Source organism: Miniopterus schreibersii, assembly GCF_964146895.1.
Source record: "Miniopterus schreibersii genome assembly, chromosome: 17".
In the NCBI taxonomy this organism is placed as follows: domain Eukaryota; kingdom Metazoa; phylum Chordata; class Mammalia; order Chiroptera; family Miniopteridae; genus Miniopterus; species Miniopterus schreibersii.
In genome coordinates this window covers 15,540,123-15,558,004 of record NC_138117.1, presented here as the reverse complement: position 1 = coordinate 15,558,004, position 17,882 = coordinate 15,540,123, and the positions used below count along the sequence as shown (strand labels likewise).

At 40.6% G+C, this 17,882-nt stretch overlaps 1 protein-coding gene across 1 annotated transcript; it reads left to right on the top strand.

The window, feature by feature from the left end:
- Window positions 1-3,795: 3,795 nt before the first annotated feature.
- DSCC1 (DNA replication and sister chromatid cohesion 1) lies at window positions 3,796-17,595 on the top strand. The gene is made up of 9 exons (XM_081117087.1): window positions 3,796-4,113; window positions 6,221-6,389; window positions 8,517-8,651; window positions 11,044-11,134; window positions 11,716-11,854; window positions 12,313-12,365; window positions 12,599-12,753; window positions 14,627-14,775; window positions 17,099-17,595. The coding sequence occupies exons 1-9, from the start codon at window positions 3,932-3,934 to the stop codon at window positions 17,205-17,207; spliced, it is 1,182 nt and encodes a 393-aa protein (XP_080973213.1). The 5' UTR covers window positions 3,796-3,931; the 3' UTR covers window positions 17,208-17,595.
- Window positions 17,596-17,882: the final 287 nt, after the last annotated feature.

The window sequence follows — 17,882 nt, the reverse complement described above, 5'->3', positions numbered from 1 at the left end:
TTCTGCACACTCCCAAGGCCAGGCTCAACCACACTCCAGAGGGAGAACAATTGTCCAGTTGCCTCCTGAATTCAACAATGGATATTAGGCAACACTTTTGCCAAAAGAAATTATCTAAATTTCTAACTTTTTAAATAGACCATGGCAAACATGTATACCAGGTGAGAAAATGTTCCCAATGAATGTGATTCTAAGAGCCTCATTCTTCATTGAATAAAATTACTTAACAAAATAGAGTTCCCAGAGTTAATAAGTTTAACAGCTGGCTGTTGCTCATGTTAGTTTGGTTTTTTTTTGTTTGTTTGTTTGTTTTTTAAATATGTCTTTATTGATTTCAGAGAGAGGAGGGGAGAGGGAGAGAGAAAGATAGAAACATCAATGATGAGAGAGTCATTGATTGGCTGCCTCCTGCATGCCCCCCACTGGGGATCTAGCGGGCAAACTGGGCATGTGCCCTGACCAGGAATCGAACCTCAGTCTTCTAGATCATAGGTCGATGCTCAACCTCTGGAACATGCCCAGCTGGGCTGTTGCTCCTGTTTTAATCCTGTAACAAAATATCAAGAGTTGGCATGGGCTTCACACTCAAACATTAAAAAAAGAAGAAAGGTCTAAAAGCAATGATAAAAAGCTAGAAAATAAAGTAAAGCAAACCCAAAGTAAGTAGCAGTTCATGTTTAATAAATATTCCTTCTTTTTCTTTTCCTTAGGGACATGCGAAAACTTTTTGGGGTAATGAGTATTACCAGTGATATCGGCCCTGGGGTCTTGAGTGTGGCAAAGAAAGAATTCAGAGCCAAGAACTCTAGCATAAGAGGAAGTTTATTTAGTGTGCAAAGCAAAAGTACACTCGAAGAAAAGATTTAAGCGCCTGCTCAGAGAGCTGTCCTGGCCTTTTAGAAAGAAAGTCTCAGAGGCAGGAGAAGTGAGCCAGCTAGGCTGTGTGGACTCACGTAACAACTTACAGAGGCCAAAGAAGGGCCCTTGGAGCTAGGTTCAGGGGATTAGCCAAGGGACGAGATGGAGCTGCCCACTGCTCTTCTGGTTGCCAGTCTCGTGGGAACCTTTAGAGTTTAGGAGAAAGAAAGCAAAGTTACATGCCTGAAGAAAGAAGGCAGGGGTGTGCTCCAGGCAGAGCACATGCTGTGTCCTTTGACTAAGGGTTTTTATCTGTTTTCTAAAGGCAGGAATTTTAGGGGAGGTCTCAGGGAAGAAACTCAAAAGAATATCATCTTTACAGGCGTGTCCTTTAATGTGCTGACTCATCCAAACGAGTGTATAGAGTCAGGGTCGTTGTCTCTACTGATTAGTCTATGCTAGGATAGGGGGTTATTGGTCATTCATTGCACCTGGTCCTGAGGTCAGCCATGACATTGCTTCACCTGGTTTTGCTGCTTTTCTGGGCCTGTCCTGAGGGTGTATTGCTTAAGGCAGTGATCTTGCAAGGGAGAAGGAGGCAGGTAATGAGGCCAGTTTGAATCAGCTATCTGTCTCAGTTTCCCCATTCCACCTGCCAAGGAATTTCCATGGCTTTTTATTATCCTGCCTCAATGAGAATGTTCTGCATTTGTCAGATCATTAAATTGTACCCTTTAAATGGGTGCAGTTTATTTTACTTAATTTATATCTCAATCAGGTTGATTTAAAAACAGAAGAGCCTTGAGGCAGAAGGGTATCCTGTGAATTTAGAGAATGTGGGGGAAGGGTTGTAACAGGGATAGTATAAGGTCTTAAGGACCTGAGTAAGGACTTTCCTTTTCACTCAGAAGATTGGAATCCTGCTTTTCCAGGGCAGTGTTTCTGTGAAACATAAGACAATACTACCATCTAGTGGGGAAAATCTTGATTGTTTTATAAGCAAAGCCTTAAAGGTTTATTTAACCAAGAATATGAAGTTAAAATATCAACTGCTGTATTTCCCATAGAATTAAATAAGTCATATAAATCAGGACTTTTTTATCTGAAGTGATTTTAAGTAAACACAAGGTAATATAGTTTCCAATCCTCTCCTTAGAGGTAAACATTATCACAATTCATTCATTCAATTGTTCAGCAAATATACATGAAGATCCATTTCTGTAACTGTTCATGTACCTGTTAAATAAGTTTCTTTTATCCAGTCACCAGATGAATAATTAAGGAAGCTTCAAACATTTAAGAAAAATGTGTAGAAATTCTTTTTTACTTCAGAAAAATCTATCTATTAACATGGTTTTAAAAATGAATTAATAAAAATTATCATTATTCTATTTTAAGAGAGGAACCCAGGTCCTGCTTCCTGCCAGAAAAGCAATAATCTGATATCATTAGTTAATTAATAATAAAAAATATTTAATAAGAATAAATGAAACGACAAAAAGCTGCCATTTATTCAAAACCCTTTGTTTTGCATGCATTTTAGAAATGCAGGTAGTGTTATCTCCTTTTTACAGATAAGGAAGTTGGAACGAGAGGAATTAAGCCAACTGCCCTAGGTTACAAAGCTAGCGAGTGCAAAACTGGCTTTCCAAGGCAGGCCTGCCTGATGGAAAAGCCAGCGTTCTCCTTACACTAAGCTGCTTCTAGCTGCAGGGCATGCTTCTGGCTGAACAGAGCAGCCACAATAGCTGATTCCCTTCCTAATTGTGAATTCTCAGGAGGCAAAGGCCTTCACATTCAGCATTTTCCTGAAGCATTCTCGGCTGCTGTAAAATAGGTTAGTGAAGAGCCTTTCCACCAGTCACAGGAACCTTTCCACCACCAACTAAGGAACCGCCCAGCCCCCTTGGGGGGCTCTACTCTGTATTTGCCTATAATTTCACCCAAAAGTTGAAAGAAAATGCCTGTCTTGAATTTCCTTTTAATTCAATTTTTTTTTTAAAAACTTGTACCAAAGTAATTTACACAGACTAGTGTGAGGCTACCACCTTTTGTTGTTGTTAATCCCTACCAGAGGATATTTTGTTCATTGATTTTTAGGGAGAGTGGAATGGGGGGGGGGTTGGTGGCCACCCCACGCTCCCGAGCTCCCAACCAGCTCGAACCTACACCCAGGTTTTTGCCCTTGATGGGAATCAAACCCGCGCCCCTTCCTGCATGATGAGCTCTTCTGTTAAAGCTTTGTATTCAAGTCACTGTAAGATCTGGTCTTGAAGAAGCCTTAGAGAACACACAGTGGGCGGTTTGCCTGTCTACCACAGGAGGCTGCAGGGCCCTGCCACCCCCAGAAAGGCTGCATTCCTCTTGACACCCAGCTTGCCATGCGGCACAGACTAGGTACCCAGCCAGCGGGTGGTGTCTTCTAGATGTGATGGTCTCCAGGTCCAAACAGGTTCTACCGGGCCTAGCTCAGCATCCACGGTGTTTGCACCAAACCCAGCGGGACGCTTTTAGAGCCACAGACCGGGCCGCAATCTTTCTTCGCCACCTCTTAGCTGTACAACCGCCGGCAAGGAGCTCGCTGGCTCCTTGGGAAACAGGATGACCGAGGCCCACTTCATGGGGCCGTGGTGAAGGGGTCATGAAATTTTGCAGGCCAGGTGCTGTCACAAGGCCCGCCACCGGCAGAAGACCAGACTTTTGCAGGCGAGGAAGCGGGGGTACAGCTGGGAAACAAGGGGCGCGGCGGGAGGGGTGGGTGAGGGCTCCGCGTGGCACCCCACGGGGTCGGGCTCGCCTCCCGCGGCTTGCCCCGGGCCGGCCCGGGCGTGTTTCTCCGCAGCAGCCGGGGCTCCCCCTGCCGGGGCCCGGCAGCGGCCGGGCTCGCGCACGGAGCCGCTTCGGGGCCTCGCCGGGGACGCGCCCGCCGCGCGCTCCGCCCCGGAAACGCGCCGCGGCCGCCTTGGCGCGCTTTAGGAACCGCGTCCTGGCCCGAGCGGGTTTCGGGGTGGCGGCAGCTCCCGGAGGCTAGTTCTCCTGCTCAGACCCCGCGGCGCCTCCACCCGGTGCGGCGATGCGGCGGAGCCGAGACGAGGTGGACGCGACGCTGCAGATCGCCAAGCTCAACCCGGCGGAGCTGCTGCCGGCCGTGCAGTGCCTGGGCTTCGGCGCCGGGGCCAGCGCCGCGGCCGCCGGCGACTTCTGCCTGCTGGAGCTGGAGCCCGCGCTGTGCCGGCAGCTGGAGGCGGGGGGCAGGTGAGCCCGCGCGCCCGCGCCCCAGCCTCCGATTCTCGGATGCGGGGCAGAGCGGGATGGGGAGCTGGGCCCCGGAGGCGCGCGGATTGGCCCGCGCGCGGGGGTGGGCGCGGGGCTCCGGCGGATGCCCAGCCCGCCGCCTCGCCCTAGGATTCCGCGCCTCCGCTGGGCTCCCAGGGAGCTGGGCTGGTGTGGTCAGTAGGGCGGCCCCGGCTGATCCTGGAGGCCTGTGCCGTGGGAAGCAGCTCAGGAAACAGAACCAAGAGAAGTTTTGAAAACGGTAACAGTGATGCCAGGGACCGCACAGAAGCCTTGGCCAGGCTAGCTTGAAATCCAATGGTAATAGATAACACTTGTAAAGTTCTTCTTGCCTTCTACTTATATTTATTTTACTCAGACGATAGGTGGGACTGTAGGGAATACATTTAAAGCCATTTTACAGACTTGGTAATTGAGGAAGTCCCTCAAAAAACACACACACACACACAAAACCAGCCTTGCTTGGGGTCACTCAGCCAGGATCTGAAGCAGTTTCTGAATCTCGGTCAGCTACCCATTTGCTGCAAGACCATGGATTAAAAAACAACCAAAGGAGAAGTCTAGAGAAATATTCTTTTAGTTTTTTTTAAAAAAATCCTTTTTTTCTTTCTTTATCTCTCAATTTTGTGCGGTCCCAGCTTCTGGAATTGAGGATTACAAGCTGTGGTTTGGTTCTCTTCTGCACTGTAGCTTCCGTCAACACTTGTATTTTATTTTATTAGGTAGTTTGTTCTCTTGTAGGTTCTTTTAAATTGAATCCTTTAGTTGTCTTTCAGTTTTCATGCTTCACCCATCCAACAGTGTTATAGTTAACTAGCCAGTCTCCAGATGCTGGCCACTAAATTTCTGTAAGGGAACTGTCAATGACTTGACTCATGGGTTTTCATCCCAGCTGAGCTGGCAGGGATTGGAGAAGGGACTTAAGGTGTGAGAACCTTCTCTTTGCCCAACTGTAATTAACCTAGCTGGCAAAACCCAGGAAAAAACACAAAAAGCCCCCTAGAAATGTGGGTTTTAAAATTTGTGTGTGCATGTGTGTGTGTGTGGGGGTGGGGGTAGTTTTAAACAAAATATTTCAAAGCAGGGATAGTGCAATGTAGAAATAAATGTTAAAGAATAGGTACTTGGGACTATTAAACATTATTAGCTCCAGGAGGCTAATAAAAGCCTTTTATTCTTTTCACTTAAAGGCTTAGTTTAAATAATTTACACGGCCTCTATTTCAGGTTTTTAAATTTTAAAAGAAGTGAATTGTATGCGGGAGGGTTAAATGCTTTATAGACAAGGAACACTGCTAGAACCAGCTCTCTTGTCATCTCCAGCATCTTGGTGGTTAGTCTTTCTTTTACCTCTTCACTTTCCTTTCCCTCTTCCCTCTTGCTCTTTTCCGTCTGTGACCCTTTGTCAGAGACTTTATTTAGGCCAGTTTGTAAACATATCTTTTTCGTATTTTTTATTCAGCATTGCAGCCTTCTTTTCACAAGGTCCCAATTTCTTTGTGACATAGCTGACGGTTAGGCCACGATGTGTCCCTTTGATTGTTAGGGGTTCTCAGAACAATACAAGAAGGACCACTCTTGGATGGGATCTGACACCAGCAGCGTGGACATCATCTGGGAGCTTGTTAGAAATGCAGAGTTCTAGATCCCATTCCAGACCTATTGAATCCCCACCTGCTTTTTAGCAGGATTCCCAAAGATGCCCGTGCGTAAGTTCGAGAAGTACTGCTTTAGCATGTTTTAGAAAATTGCGACATCTTGACTGAAGCTACTGGATGCTTTGTCTGGTGCTCTTCCCATCCTTTGCACGATGATGCCATGTGGAGACATTTGGCCTCTTTGATTCTTGCCCATGTTGAGTTATTTTTTTCTTAGTGAGGCCACCTGCTGCCCCGCTGGCTCTCAGTTGGCCCAGCTCTTGCTCTGTGGAGCCCATCGTGTGAGGGCTTTGAGAGCATCATGACAATTTTAAATTCTATCAGCCTAGAGGTATTCGGAAACTGTTTATAGTGAAGATGTCCATTGGTGTTTCAATAGATCATGTATTTTCTTTTCCCATTTTCCTGCAGTATGGTGATTCGTGGTGATAAAGATGAGCAGGCTGTGCTGTGCAGTAAAGACAAAACATATGACTTGAAGATAGCAGACACTTCCAATATGTTGCTTTTAATTCCTGGTTGTAAAACTCCAGACCAGCTGAAGATGGAAGAAACCCCCTGTAACATTATTCACACTGAGGTACTGTATTCTGTCTCCTGATTATTTGAGTATGAGAATGACAACACATATTCTAATCTTGCCTTTAATTAAAAACTTTAGGTATGTAGTATATAACCACAGGAAATCTGAAAAGTTCTCTAATGAAATTTGAATTTTCTCAGCACTGTTTTGTTTGTCGTCTTGTGAGGTTGTCTGATTTAATTTTTAAGTGGCAGACAAGTTCACCATTTTCTGTAGCATAGAAAGTTTGCTATTAGGTGATTGATCCTAAGAGTTTTGCCTATTTTTGGTAAGTTTTTCTGTTGGTGTGTTTTGAGAGGAGGTGCCCTCAAACCATAACTAGTGCATTAGGTGATATTTATGAGGTAGAGAAATGAAGACATTTGAATTTTTGAGGGAAGTGTGTTTCTCACCTTTGAAGCTGGTTTAGTTCATCACTATCCATAGCCATGTGTGACACTGCTTAATTATTTTGGAGACTACTGATGGCAGAAGCCAAACAAAAGTATCCATCCTGGTAGATTGTTACACATACAACAATCAAAGCACAGCCCTTAATTCTATCAGAATGACTTCAGGCCAGCTATGTCCATGAAAATAGAATTGGAATAGAAATAAGGGAAAATACTGGGAACCCTTGGTCATTCATATGGTGTTGTTAGAACAGAACTTCTAAAATTGTATTTTGGTTTTTGTAGGGTTATGTTTTTAATTATAACTGGTTATAACTTTAATTAACTGGAAACAACTGGCAGTTCATCCTTTTGTAAAAGACATTATTTTCTCATCAATATCTGTTATGTGGGGGTTTTTGTGAGGGTTATAAGCTCTCGTTATAAGAATTCTGTGTACTGAGACTGAGTAAAACTTAACAAAGATCCACTAACCTAAGTTTTAATCTCTAGTTGCACTTCACATGCCTAGAACAGGTAGATAAGAAATGCACATGAGCAAAGCAGGCTGGTCTTAATAAATGGTAGTGGGCTCCCCAGTCTGGAGAGTAATAGGGAATGGTGGGGTCTGTGGCAGATTGGAGAACACCCCAATTTGGGGGCCACTACTTGACCTTGAAGGAAAGCAGATTACCAGATCTTCTGATTTCTTTTGTCCCAGTAAAGCTTGAAATTTAGATTTTGGGGGGCAAAAATCTCCTAATTTTTCAATGTTGGCCACTAATTCAAACTCTATGCTAAACCTCTCTTTCTCTAATACACCAACATCTGTGTGCTGGATATAGCCAGCAGGCTGCCAGTTTGTGAACTTTGGATGACATCAATCTTTCTGGTTTAGTCCTTAAGTTCCTCTTTTGAAGGCCTTAAATTCAGCAGCAGACTTCAGGCTCTTGGCCTTGTCTTGTCAATCATGCTTTGTCCTAGATTGAGAGCCGAAGCACCCCCTGACCTTCCATTTTAGAACTGGAAGGCACCCAGAGATAATCCATTCCTGCCTTTTCTCTTTCTTTCATGTGAAACACTTATTGGGCACCTTCTAAGGGTTAGACATGGGACAAGTTCTGGAGATACAGGGAGGGATAGAAGCTGTTGATGTATCCTTTCGCCTCTATCAGCGGGATTTCTTTGAGTGGTAGGTCTCTCACTGGTTCAGTCCAATAAAGAACTAGCTGCAATTCTAAACAGTACAAAGTTCTCGAATTGAACAGGAATTTGTCTCCCTTAACTTCTGCTTAATTTTGACATCACGAGTAATACAGAACAAGGGTGCCCCCTCTTCCCTTGAACATTCTTTCGTTATTTGAAGACTGTGATAACGTCTCGTCTTTATTTTCTGTTGTTCAGCCTAAAAATATTCATTTTCAGTTGTTTCTATCTCGTTTGTAAAGTTGTCACCATTCTGGTCATTCTTTTTTGGGCATACTCTAGTTGCCAAAGTACAATTCCATATGGAACTCAGTTCTTGGTTCTCACTGTGTTGGCAGTATCTTCTGACTTGGGGTTTGAAAAGATTCCTGAAGATGCCTTTCAACCTGTTTGAGGTGGCTGGATGGGTGCTTTCCCAACAGAAAGCAGAACGACAATTTCCCTTTGCTTGCTTCTTGTGGAAGGCAGATGGGTGGGTTGAAATTTTGTATGAGATTTTTCTTTTAGAATGACCCCTGAAAGGTTATAATATATTTGTAATTTCTAGATCTTTGGTTTTTCTAATAATTATTGGGAACTAAGAAGATGTAGACCTAAATTGAAGAAGCTAAAGAGACTTTTGATGGCAAATACCTACGAAGGACCTGACAGTCAAAAAGAAAAGGATTCCAATTGCTCAAAAGTAAGATTTTCATTTTTTATTTGGAATTTAAAAAATAGGACATAGAGGCACTTACTGGTGACATTTTTACATTTTAAAGTTTATATTATGAAAATTTCAGGTGTATCCAAAAGCAGAAAGACGACCATGTATTCATCACTCATTTGAACATTTATCAATATTTTGTCAATCTTGGTTTGTTTTTTTCTGTCCCCTGCTAACTCCCACTTTCTTTTCCTTTTTCTGCAGTATTTTAAAGCAAATTCTACATATCATGGTGACATTTATGTAGCTGAAAGCTCATGTTCCTAAGTATGCAAAAATAGTTTTTTTCAGGTTAAATTAATTTTTACTTAATTGAAAATTATAATTAGGGGCTCTTTAGAAAAGATTTTATGGTAAGTATTGGAATTTATGTATTACATAAATACATTATGGAAAGTATTCTTACTCTAATGTCAGAATTGACTAATTCTGGAAGTATGGAAAAATATAAACCAAGTAAAAAAATTTTTTTAAGTTTTTAATGTAATTCAAAATTATAGAACTCTACTGGTATCCTGAGGACCATATTTATATTAGAAGTTCTCTTCTTCTCCATCGACTGACTGATTTATTTTGGGGGGGGGGCTTACAGCTCTATTTAGATATTATTTATATACCAAACCACTCATTTTTAAAGCATAAATATAATTCAGTGGTGTTTAGTATATTTACAGTGGTGTGCAAAATTTCTGAGGAAGTTTAGAACATTTTCATCACCCCCAAAAGAAACTCTGTACCCTTTGGCTATTATCGTCCAATCCTACTTTTCCCAATTTCCCTCTTCCACCTCAGCCCTAGCAACCACTAATCTACTTTCTGTCTTTATTGATTTGCCTCTTCTGGACATTTAATATGAATGGAATCATATCATCTGTGGCCTTCTCTGGCTGGCTTCTTGGTTGACTTAGCATGATGTTGTCAAGTCTCATTCATATTGTAGCATGTATCAGTGGTTCACTCCACTTTATTGCTGAATATTATCCTACTTTATGAATATGCCACATGTTATCCACCTATCAGTTGATGGGCATTTGTGTAGTTTCTACTTTTTAATTGTTATGAACATGCTTAGAGAGAGGAAGGGGGAGAATAGAGAGAGAGAGAGAGAGAGAGAGAGAGAAACATTGATCTGTTGCCTTCCATAGACTCCCTGACGGGATCAAACCCGAAACCCAGGTATGTGCCCTGACCGGGAATCAGTTCTAACTGGCAACCTTTGCTGCACAGGAGGACCCTCAACCAACTGAGCCACTCCGGTGGAGCTGCATCTATGTTTTCATTTCTCTTGGGTATATGCCTAAGAGTGGAATTAATGGGTCATGTGTTTATTTTGCATAATCTTTTGGGGAACTGCCAGACTTTTCCGAAGTGGCTGCATCATTTTACATTCCCGTCATATGAGGGTTCCAATTTCGCCATATCCCTGACAACACTTGTTTTTTTCTGTCTTTTAAAAATCCATCCTAGTGGGTTTGAAGTGGTATATCATTATGGTTTCAATGTGCATTTCCCTAATGACTATTGATGTTGAGCATCTTTTCATGTGCTTGTTGACTATATATCTTTGGTGAATGTCTACTTAGGAACTCCTTTGCCCAATTTTTAATTGGGTTATTTGTCTTTTTGTTACTGAATTATAGGAGAGTTCTTTATATAGTCTAAATACAAGTTCCTTATCAGATAGATGATATGCTAATATTTTCTCCCATTCTGTGGGTGGTCTTTTCACTTTCTTGATTTTTTAAGAATTGTAAATGTACATAACATTTACCATTTGAATCATATATGGTTAGTTCTGTGGCATTAAGTACATTCATGTTGTTCTGTAACCACGACCACCATTCATCTACAGGAATTTTTTATCTGCCTAAGCTGAAACTGTACCCTTTAAACACTAAATCCCTAGACTCCCCTGCCTCCCAGCCTCTGGCCACCATCATTCTACTTTCTGTTTCTATGAATTTGACGACTCTAACTATCCCATATAAGTGGAATCATGCAATATTTGTCCTTTTGTGTTGATGATGTTTTGAAGTACAGAGTACAAAAGTTTGTCATTTTGATGAAGTCCAATTTATCTATTTTTTCTTTTGTTGCTTGTGTTTTGATGTCATATCTAAGAAACCATTATTAAGTCCAACATCAAACCATTATTAAATCCAACATCACTAAGATTTACCCCTATGCTTGCTTCTAAGATATCTACTGATTTTGTGGAGTAATCATTACACATTAACAAAAGAAATTGAACTAGTGTTTAAATATTGCCTTAATCTATTCCATGTATTTAACTCCCCCAAATTCAATAGTCTTAAAAAATACTATTCAGAGGCTTAAAATGTTGTTTGCTTGTTTTTTCTTGTTTCAGTATACAACTGAAGATTTGCTTGATCAAATTCAGGCAAGTGAGGAAGAATTAATGACCCAATTACAAGTTCTAAATGCCTGTGAGATTGAAGGTAGCATTACTTGCCATTGTTATTAATAATGATGGAATTGAACATCATATAAGAGAGAGACAAGTTTTTGGACATCTCCACCCTATTGCATATTGTTTATTCTTTTGGGGGCACACAGATGATGATATTTGTATTTTGGGGTATAGGTAGAGAATACTTGTGATCATCTTTACATGAGGAGTGACTTTAACCTTCTTCTTTGGATTAAGTGGTAATAGAAGAACCATGTTAGATTGAGAAAGGTCTCAGATATCAGCTAGTCTAATCCCTTCATTGTTTTTAGTAGGTGAGGAAACTAAGGCTTATTATAAAGGGAAACTGACTTGTTCAGGGCTACATGTTGAGTTAGTGATTAGAAAAGGCATAGAACCCAGGTAAACTTGAACTCCTGGTTCGGAATTAATGTAATAACCCCATTGTTATTGAGGAAAGTAAAGACTATTTTTTTTCTTTTTGAAAGCAGAGACTTTTAGTGTCTCTTTTTGTGGTGGGCAAGAGTATGCTGCTACTTTATCAATTTATTAGCTAATTAATTTACTTAATATGTTCTTTGATAAATATATATAACTTTGAATTTGCAGGTTATTGGAGGATTCTTGAATTTGATTATGAGATGAAACTTCTGAATCATGTAACTCAGCTTGTGGATTCTGAATCTTGGTCTTGTACTAAAGTTCCTTTGAATATATGTCTTCAGGAGCTGGGACCATTAGAGCCAGAGTAAGTGTTTCAGTCACTGTCCCACCAGATTTTCTTAAGGGAAGAAAATTTTTTCCAGGATGGAACTATCCTCAGGGCGTATACTACTTATATTTTGATGGCTTATAGAAATTTAAAAATTACACAATCAAGAAGGACTTGGGGGATTTTTGTCACTGGGGTGAATAAATGTGTGTCATATTATTTTTGCATTAAAAACACAAAGAAATAATTATGTTTAACCATTTTATATAGATGTGTGCTCATATAATTCATATAAAAACATTTAGCATGGGATATGGCACATAATAGCTTCCCAGTATATATAAGTTAGTTCCTAATGTAAAGTTTTACTTGGCAGCTAAAAATCACTATTTCAAATCACAAATTTATATCTTAGTTTCTAGTTAGCAATAGTATGTAAAATATAATGTATAAAAAATGTGATAACTTTCAAATGAACGTTTTAAATTTTTCAGAGAAATGATTGAACACTGTCTTAAATGTTACGGAAGAAGATATATAGAGGAAGGTAAGATTTGGAAAGTATTTTAATGCGTATAAACTCTTGAATTGGTATGCTTTTCTGAGGTGTGTTTCTGTTAAAAATAAGGACTCCATGGGTTGTGGGAGGTGAATTGTATATAATTCCCTCTGGGAATTTCATGGGAGAAAAAACGTTAGGAGTACATTTAATGGTGTAGACAATATGAAAGGATCAGATACCTTTTCCTTAGGTAAAGTTTATTTACTTATTTTTCCAAGGTGAAGTTTATTTTGAATTGAGTGCCGACAAAATCTGCAGAGCAACAGCACAAATGCTGCTTCAGAACGCAGTGAAGTTCAATCTTGCTGAGTTTCTGGAAGTGTGGCAGCAGAGTGTCCCTGAAGGAATGACAACTAGGCTTGACCAGCTTAAGGTGAGGTTGCGATGGTGCTTGTTACCATGACAACAGGTAACATCATTAGTTACCAGGTGAAAGGAAACTTGTGTTGGAACTGAATCTGGGGCCAATTTATTTTCCTAGCACCCATTAGGTGTGTACTATACACTCAATGGCAAAATCCTTAAAAAAACCCAAAAACCAACCCAACACTTTATTGAAGTATAATGTACATATCTATCACAAAATTTACCCCTTTAAAAAGTGTTTTTAGTAAATTTAGTGAGTTACACAGCCATTATCACATTCTAGTTTTAGAACATTTTTAGCACCTCAATGATAGTTTGTCTGGCTGTAAATAGCGGTAACATCCCTAAGCAGGCCTTCCACACTTTTAATTTTGCCCACCTCCAGGCCATTCTCTGTGGTGCTACTGGAATGATCTTTTAAAAATGCCAGTCAGATTAGATGAATGTCTTGCTTCAATCATTTTAATGGTTGTCCATTGCATTTAAGATATAAAATCCAGAATTCATATCTTGGCCTACAAGGCCCTTCATAATCTCTCCTTCATAATTTCTGTCCTACTCAATGCATACCCAGTATTCTTTCAAGTTTTCAAGATCATAAACTGTCAGCTACCTTAGAGCCTTCATCCAAGGTTTCTTGTCCCAGAATGATCTCCCTAATTTCATGTGGCCACCTCTTACTCATCTTTGAGTCACTTCATCAAAGAGGCCTTCGTTCACTCTAAAAAAATGCCTCTGTTTTACTCTTCCATAGCACCCTGTATTTTTCCTTCATGGCACTTATCACTTAGGTTTGTAAGTGTTTAATTGTGTGGTTGCCCACCTCTACTTTGGTAGAATTTTGTTCACTGTTGCTTGCCAATGTATAACATTACTGCTTGGCATGTAGTGTACGCTCAATAAGTATTTGTTAAATAAGAGAAAGGATTTGCTCAATATTTGCAGAGCTCCTTTTAAGTCTAGGAACCGTGCTAGATGCAGAGGAGAAAATATTAAACCCAGGGTGCCATCAGGGTCCTAAACTCTATTTAGAAAGTATTTGGGTCCATTCAGTGTATTAGTGAGGACAGAAACCTGATGAGTTTTGCCCTTTGGGAAGAACACTATGACGGTAATGAAGATGGCTGGCTGGCTGGCTGGCTGGCTGAAGGTTGGCTAGATGAAAAGGAGAACTATCCAGGCTCTCAACACTTCAATACTCCTAACTAAGACAGTACTGGCCAAAGAAATAGGTGATACAGAATGGATAGAGAAATGTTGAGGCTTTAAAACCAATAGGATTTAGTGACCACTTAGGTGAGGGGTTTGAATAATGGAATCTAAGATGATGTCTCAGTTTCATGGCTTCCTAGGATAGTGGGACTACGGCAGGTTTGGGTGACAAATGCTGTGAGTTCATATATAGGTCTGGAGATAGAAATCAGATGCTCAGTCTAAGAGACATTTGAGTTGCAGCCTCAAATTTTGTAGTCATTAGCAAGTAAATGGCCGTCGAAATCATGGGTTTAGTTGAGGTTACCCAGGACTGTGACAGTGAGACAAGTAGAGGGGGCAGGATAGAGGCCCAGGGAACTGCAACATCGAGTTAGGAGGAGAGTAATGAGATGATGATGTCAGAGATAGAGATTGAAAGAAGAAATAATCAACAAAGAAAACAGGGCTGATGAGATGGATCCAAGAAAGGGCCCAGTGGAACTGGTAATGACAGGTTACTGGTGACCTTGAAAAACTATTGTTAAGTCTCAGTAGCTTGTGTATGTTTCATGTAGCTGACATTTTAAATGTCCTGGGCTAAGCTAAACCTAAAGGTAAGTGAAGAAGTTGTATTTAAACAATAGACCGTTACTTTAACTACTCTTTTTCTTCTCATTTCTTAATAGGGTTTGGCCTTGGTGGACAGACACTCAAGACCAGAAATCATATTTTTGCTAAAAGTAGATGATTTACCTGAGGATAATCAGGCACGTTTTAATAGTCTGTTCTCTCTAAGGGAGAAATGGACAGAAGATGATATTGCTCCATATATTCAGTAAGTAATTTATTAAATACGAATTTTGAAGGTGGTTCTTTTTTTTTAGACAGAGAGAGTGGAAGGAAGGGGGAGAGACACAGAGAAACATCGATGTGAGAGAGACACATTGATTGGTTGCCTCCCGAATGTGCTGCCTGGGAGGGGATCTTGGGCTGGGGATCAAGCCTGCAACCGAGGTATGTGCCCTCTACCTGAATTGAACCTGCCACCCTTCAGTCTGGGGGCCAATGCTGTAACCACTGAGCCAAATGGCTAGGGCAAGGGTTGTTCCTTTTATAAAGAGTGGCATAGGGCTTTGGATTTATTATTAGAACACATTTTAAAAAATATATATCTTTCTTGATTTCAGAGAGAGGGTGGGGGAGGGAGAGAGAGAAACGTGGATGAGAGAGTCATTGATCAGCTGCCTCCTGCGCGCCCCCTGCTGGGGGATCGAGCTCACAAACCGGGCATGTGCCCTGATGGGAATCAAACCACAGTCTCCTGGATCCTAGGTTGATGCTCAACCGCTGAGCAACACCGGCTGGACAGAATGCTTTTTTTTTTTTTTTTTTTTTTAGTATTTCCCAAGGACATAATTTCCTTTGAAATTTTCTCAAGTGGAGGCTGTCTTCTCTATTATCCTCCGCAAACCCTGATTCTGAAGGTGGGGTATGTGTTATCTTTCTTCCTTGCTTCTTCTAAAACCACTTCTCTGCCCTCCTCCCTGCAAAATTGCAGTTCTTACAGGGACAGTAAGATTGTATACCCCTCTTCGATTGCTACTGTTAACCTTTCCTGCTGCCTTGCTTTAACATCTTGTAGGAGCCAGGTTGCAGAACAAATTAGCCCAGAAGCCATTGCTCACAGGATCTCAAATCCACTAACACTTCCACCTCTTTGCTGTGTGTCGCCTCTCAGGTCCTCTCTTTTTACCCAGGTTGGATTTCCTAGTCAATTTCTCCAACTATTACTGTATATGCTCTACTTCTTTGGCTTTTTCTCTCCGTCTTCTCATACTTCCCAGGCAAAAATCTATAAAGATTAAACCCAGCTTTCTGCTTCCTCTTTGCCCATACCCGGGGAAGCTAAAATTTCCTGGACAAAAATATACAATGGGGCTTGCCAGACTCACTTAGGAACTTAAGTGGTACTTAGCAGCGCCCCTAGCAAGGCATCATTTCCTCATGAAACTTTTCTACCCTTGGAGCTCACTTTACATCTTTTCTCTTTACATACCATCAGTACTCCCTGCTTCCTCTTTGCCCTCACCTCACAACTTTTTTTTTTGAGAAAATAGCAGACAAGAGAAATGTTCTTTCCCACTCCAAATCTGCCAGCCTCCCTGTGTCTGCACCCATTTCCTTTGCAGTCCCTTCTGTATAATGCATGAATCATCCCTAAGGCCAGTCCTCCTGCACTGCATCCATCTCCAGTTACTCACGCAAAAAGTCTAGAAATCAACTTTGTCTTTTTCTTCTCTCATAGTTTGGTTCAAACGGTGAACTAATCCTGATGGATCATCTTGTACTTGACTCCTTACCTCTATTTTTCCCCCTTACCCTCTGCCTCTTTTTACTTTATTTTGGAAAATTTTAAATATTCAGAAGTGACAGTATAGTATCATGAATGCTCCATGAACTCACTACCTAGTTTCCATAATCATCACTCATTGCCTCCATTATTTAAAACTTAGATGGAGTATGCTTTTCCATTAATTAAAACTCTCTTAGTGGCTTTCCAGTATGCTTAGAATTAAATCACAACTCCTTTCCATGTTCTTCAAGGCCCACATGATCTAACCCTTGCTCTCTTCTCATGTCCACCCATTCTTCCCTCTCCTAGTCATAGTGTTCTAGTCATAGTGTTCTTTTTGGGGTACAGAAGAGGAAGCTAAAGTTCAGGGAGGGCAGGTAACCTTAACAAGCTCACACAGGTAGCCTAGTATCCAAGTTCTCTGAGGCTAGACCCCATTTGTATTTCTAATTTGGAGGTTATGTGATAAAATGGAAAAACCAAAAACAAACCATGGACTTTGAAGTCATATAGAGCTGGCTGCAAAATGTGGCTCTATCCTTATATCAGTTTCCTCATATATAATATGTGGTTAAATAATGTGTTGCTTATACACTTCCAGTGAAGTTTGAAGATAATAAATTCAATGAACCTATTCAATTAAGTCTTAGTAACTGTGCCCTTCTCTGTCTCTCCTACAAACACATACTCAATGCTTGTTGGGAAGATGAGATTTAGGGGAAAGAGATATAAATAAATAGTACTGTGAATATTATGTTCCCTAAAATATTCATGCTATTCATTTATTTTTTTATTGTTCCTACAGAGATTTGTGTGGAGAGAAACAAACCATAGGTGCATTACTTACTAAATATTCTCGATCTTCAATGCAAAATGGTGTTAAAGTTTATAACTCAAGAAGACCCATTTCTTAAAAGAGCGACAATCTTTTCTTTGGACTAAAGTCCCTTTATAAGGTTGCTGGTTATAAGAAGAAGATTCTTTTATGTATTTGTATTCCAGAGTTTAAAAACCTCGTGATATGGGGCATTTTCCTTCTCATCTTAAGCATCTTGAAACTACTGCTCTTCTTTCTCAAATGTACAATAATAGGATATTTCTGTCTTTCAAGTTATGCTTGTATTAGGTACACAGTGTAAACAAGGACAGAAGAAAGTGTTATTTCTTATGCTTAGTATATCTCTGTAGTCCATTTGGTTTTATTTATTGAAAATTGTTTGCTTTTTTAATATTTAACATTGCATTTCTTTAATTAGGATTTGACATTGTAATCATTATTAAATTTAAGTTTTCAGAGAACTGAATAGCCAAGAGAATTATTTATGCACTTAAATGTTATTTCTTAAGCCAATGGATTCCCATCCAGTTTCAACCTTCTGTTAGAACAGTAAGTCACTACATGCTATAAGTTATCTATATTTCATCGTTTTCATTGATGAAATTGGCTTGATAATTGCTCCTCCATATGCCTGGCTGAAATTGGATGAAGTGGATTTGATCCTCAATTCCATGTGAAGGATACTAATAGAACAGTTTATAATCATGTGGTAGGCAGTTAGACAGACATGAGCAGAGCAAGAGCAATGGGC

What these genes read in the sequence shown, in the direction of transcription:
- DSCC1 (XM_081117087.1), top strand. Translation starts at nt 3,932, where the DNA reads ATGCGGCGGAGCCGAGACGAGGTGGACGCGACGCTGCAGATCGCCAAG. An exon ending in AAATGCCTGTGAGATTGAAG is followed by an intron (nt 11,135 to 11,715) that starts GTAGCATTACTT and finishes TTGAATTTGCAG; the next exon opens with GTTATTGGAGGATTCTTGAA. An exon ending in AAGAAGATATATAGAGGAAG is followed by an intron (nt 12,366 to 12,598) that starts GTAAGATTTGGA and finishes TATTTTTCCAAG; the next exon opens with GTGAAGTTTATTTTGAATTG.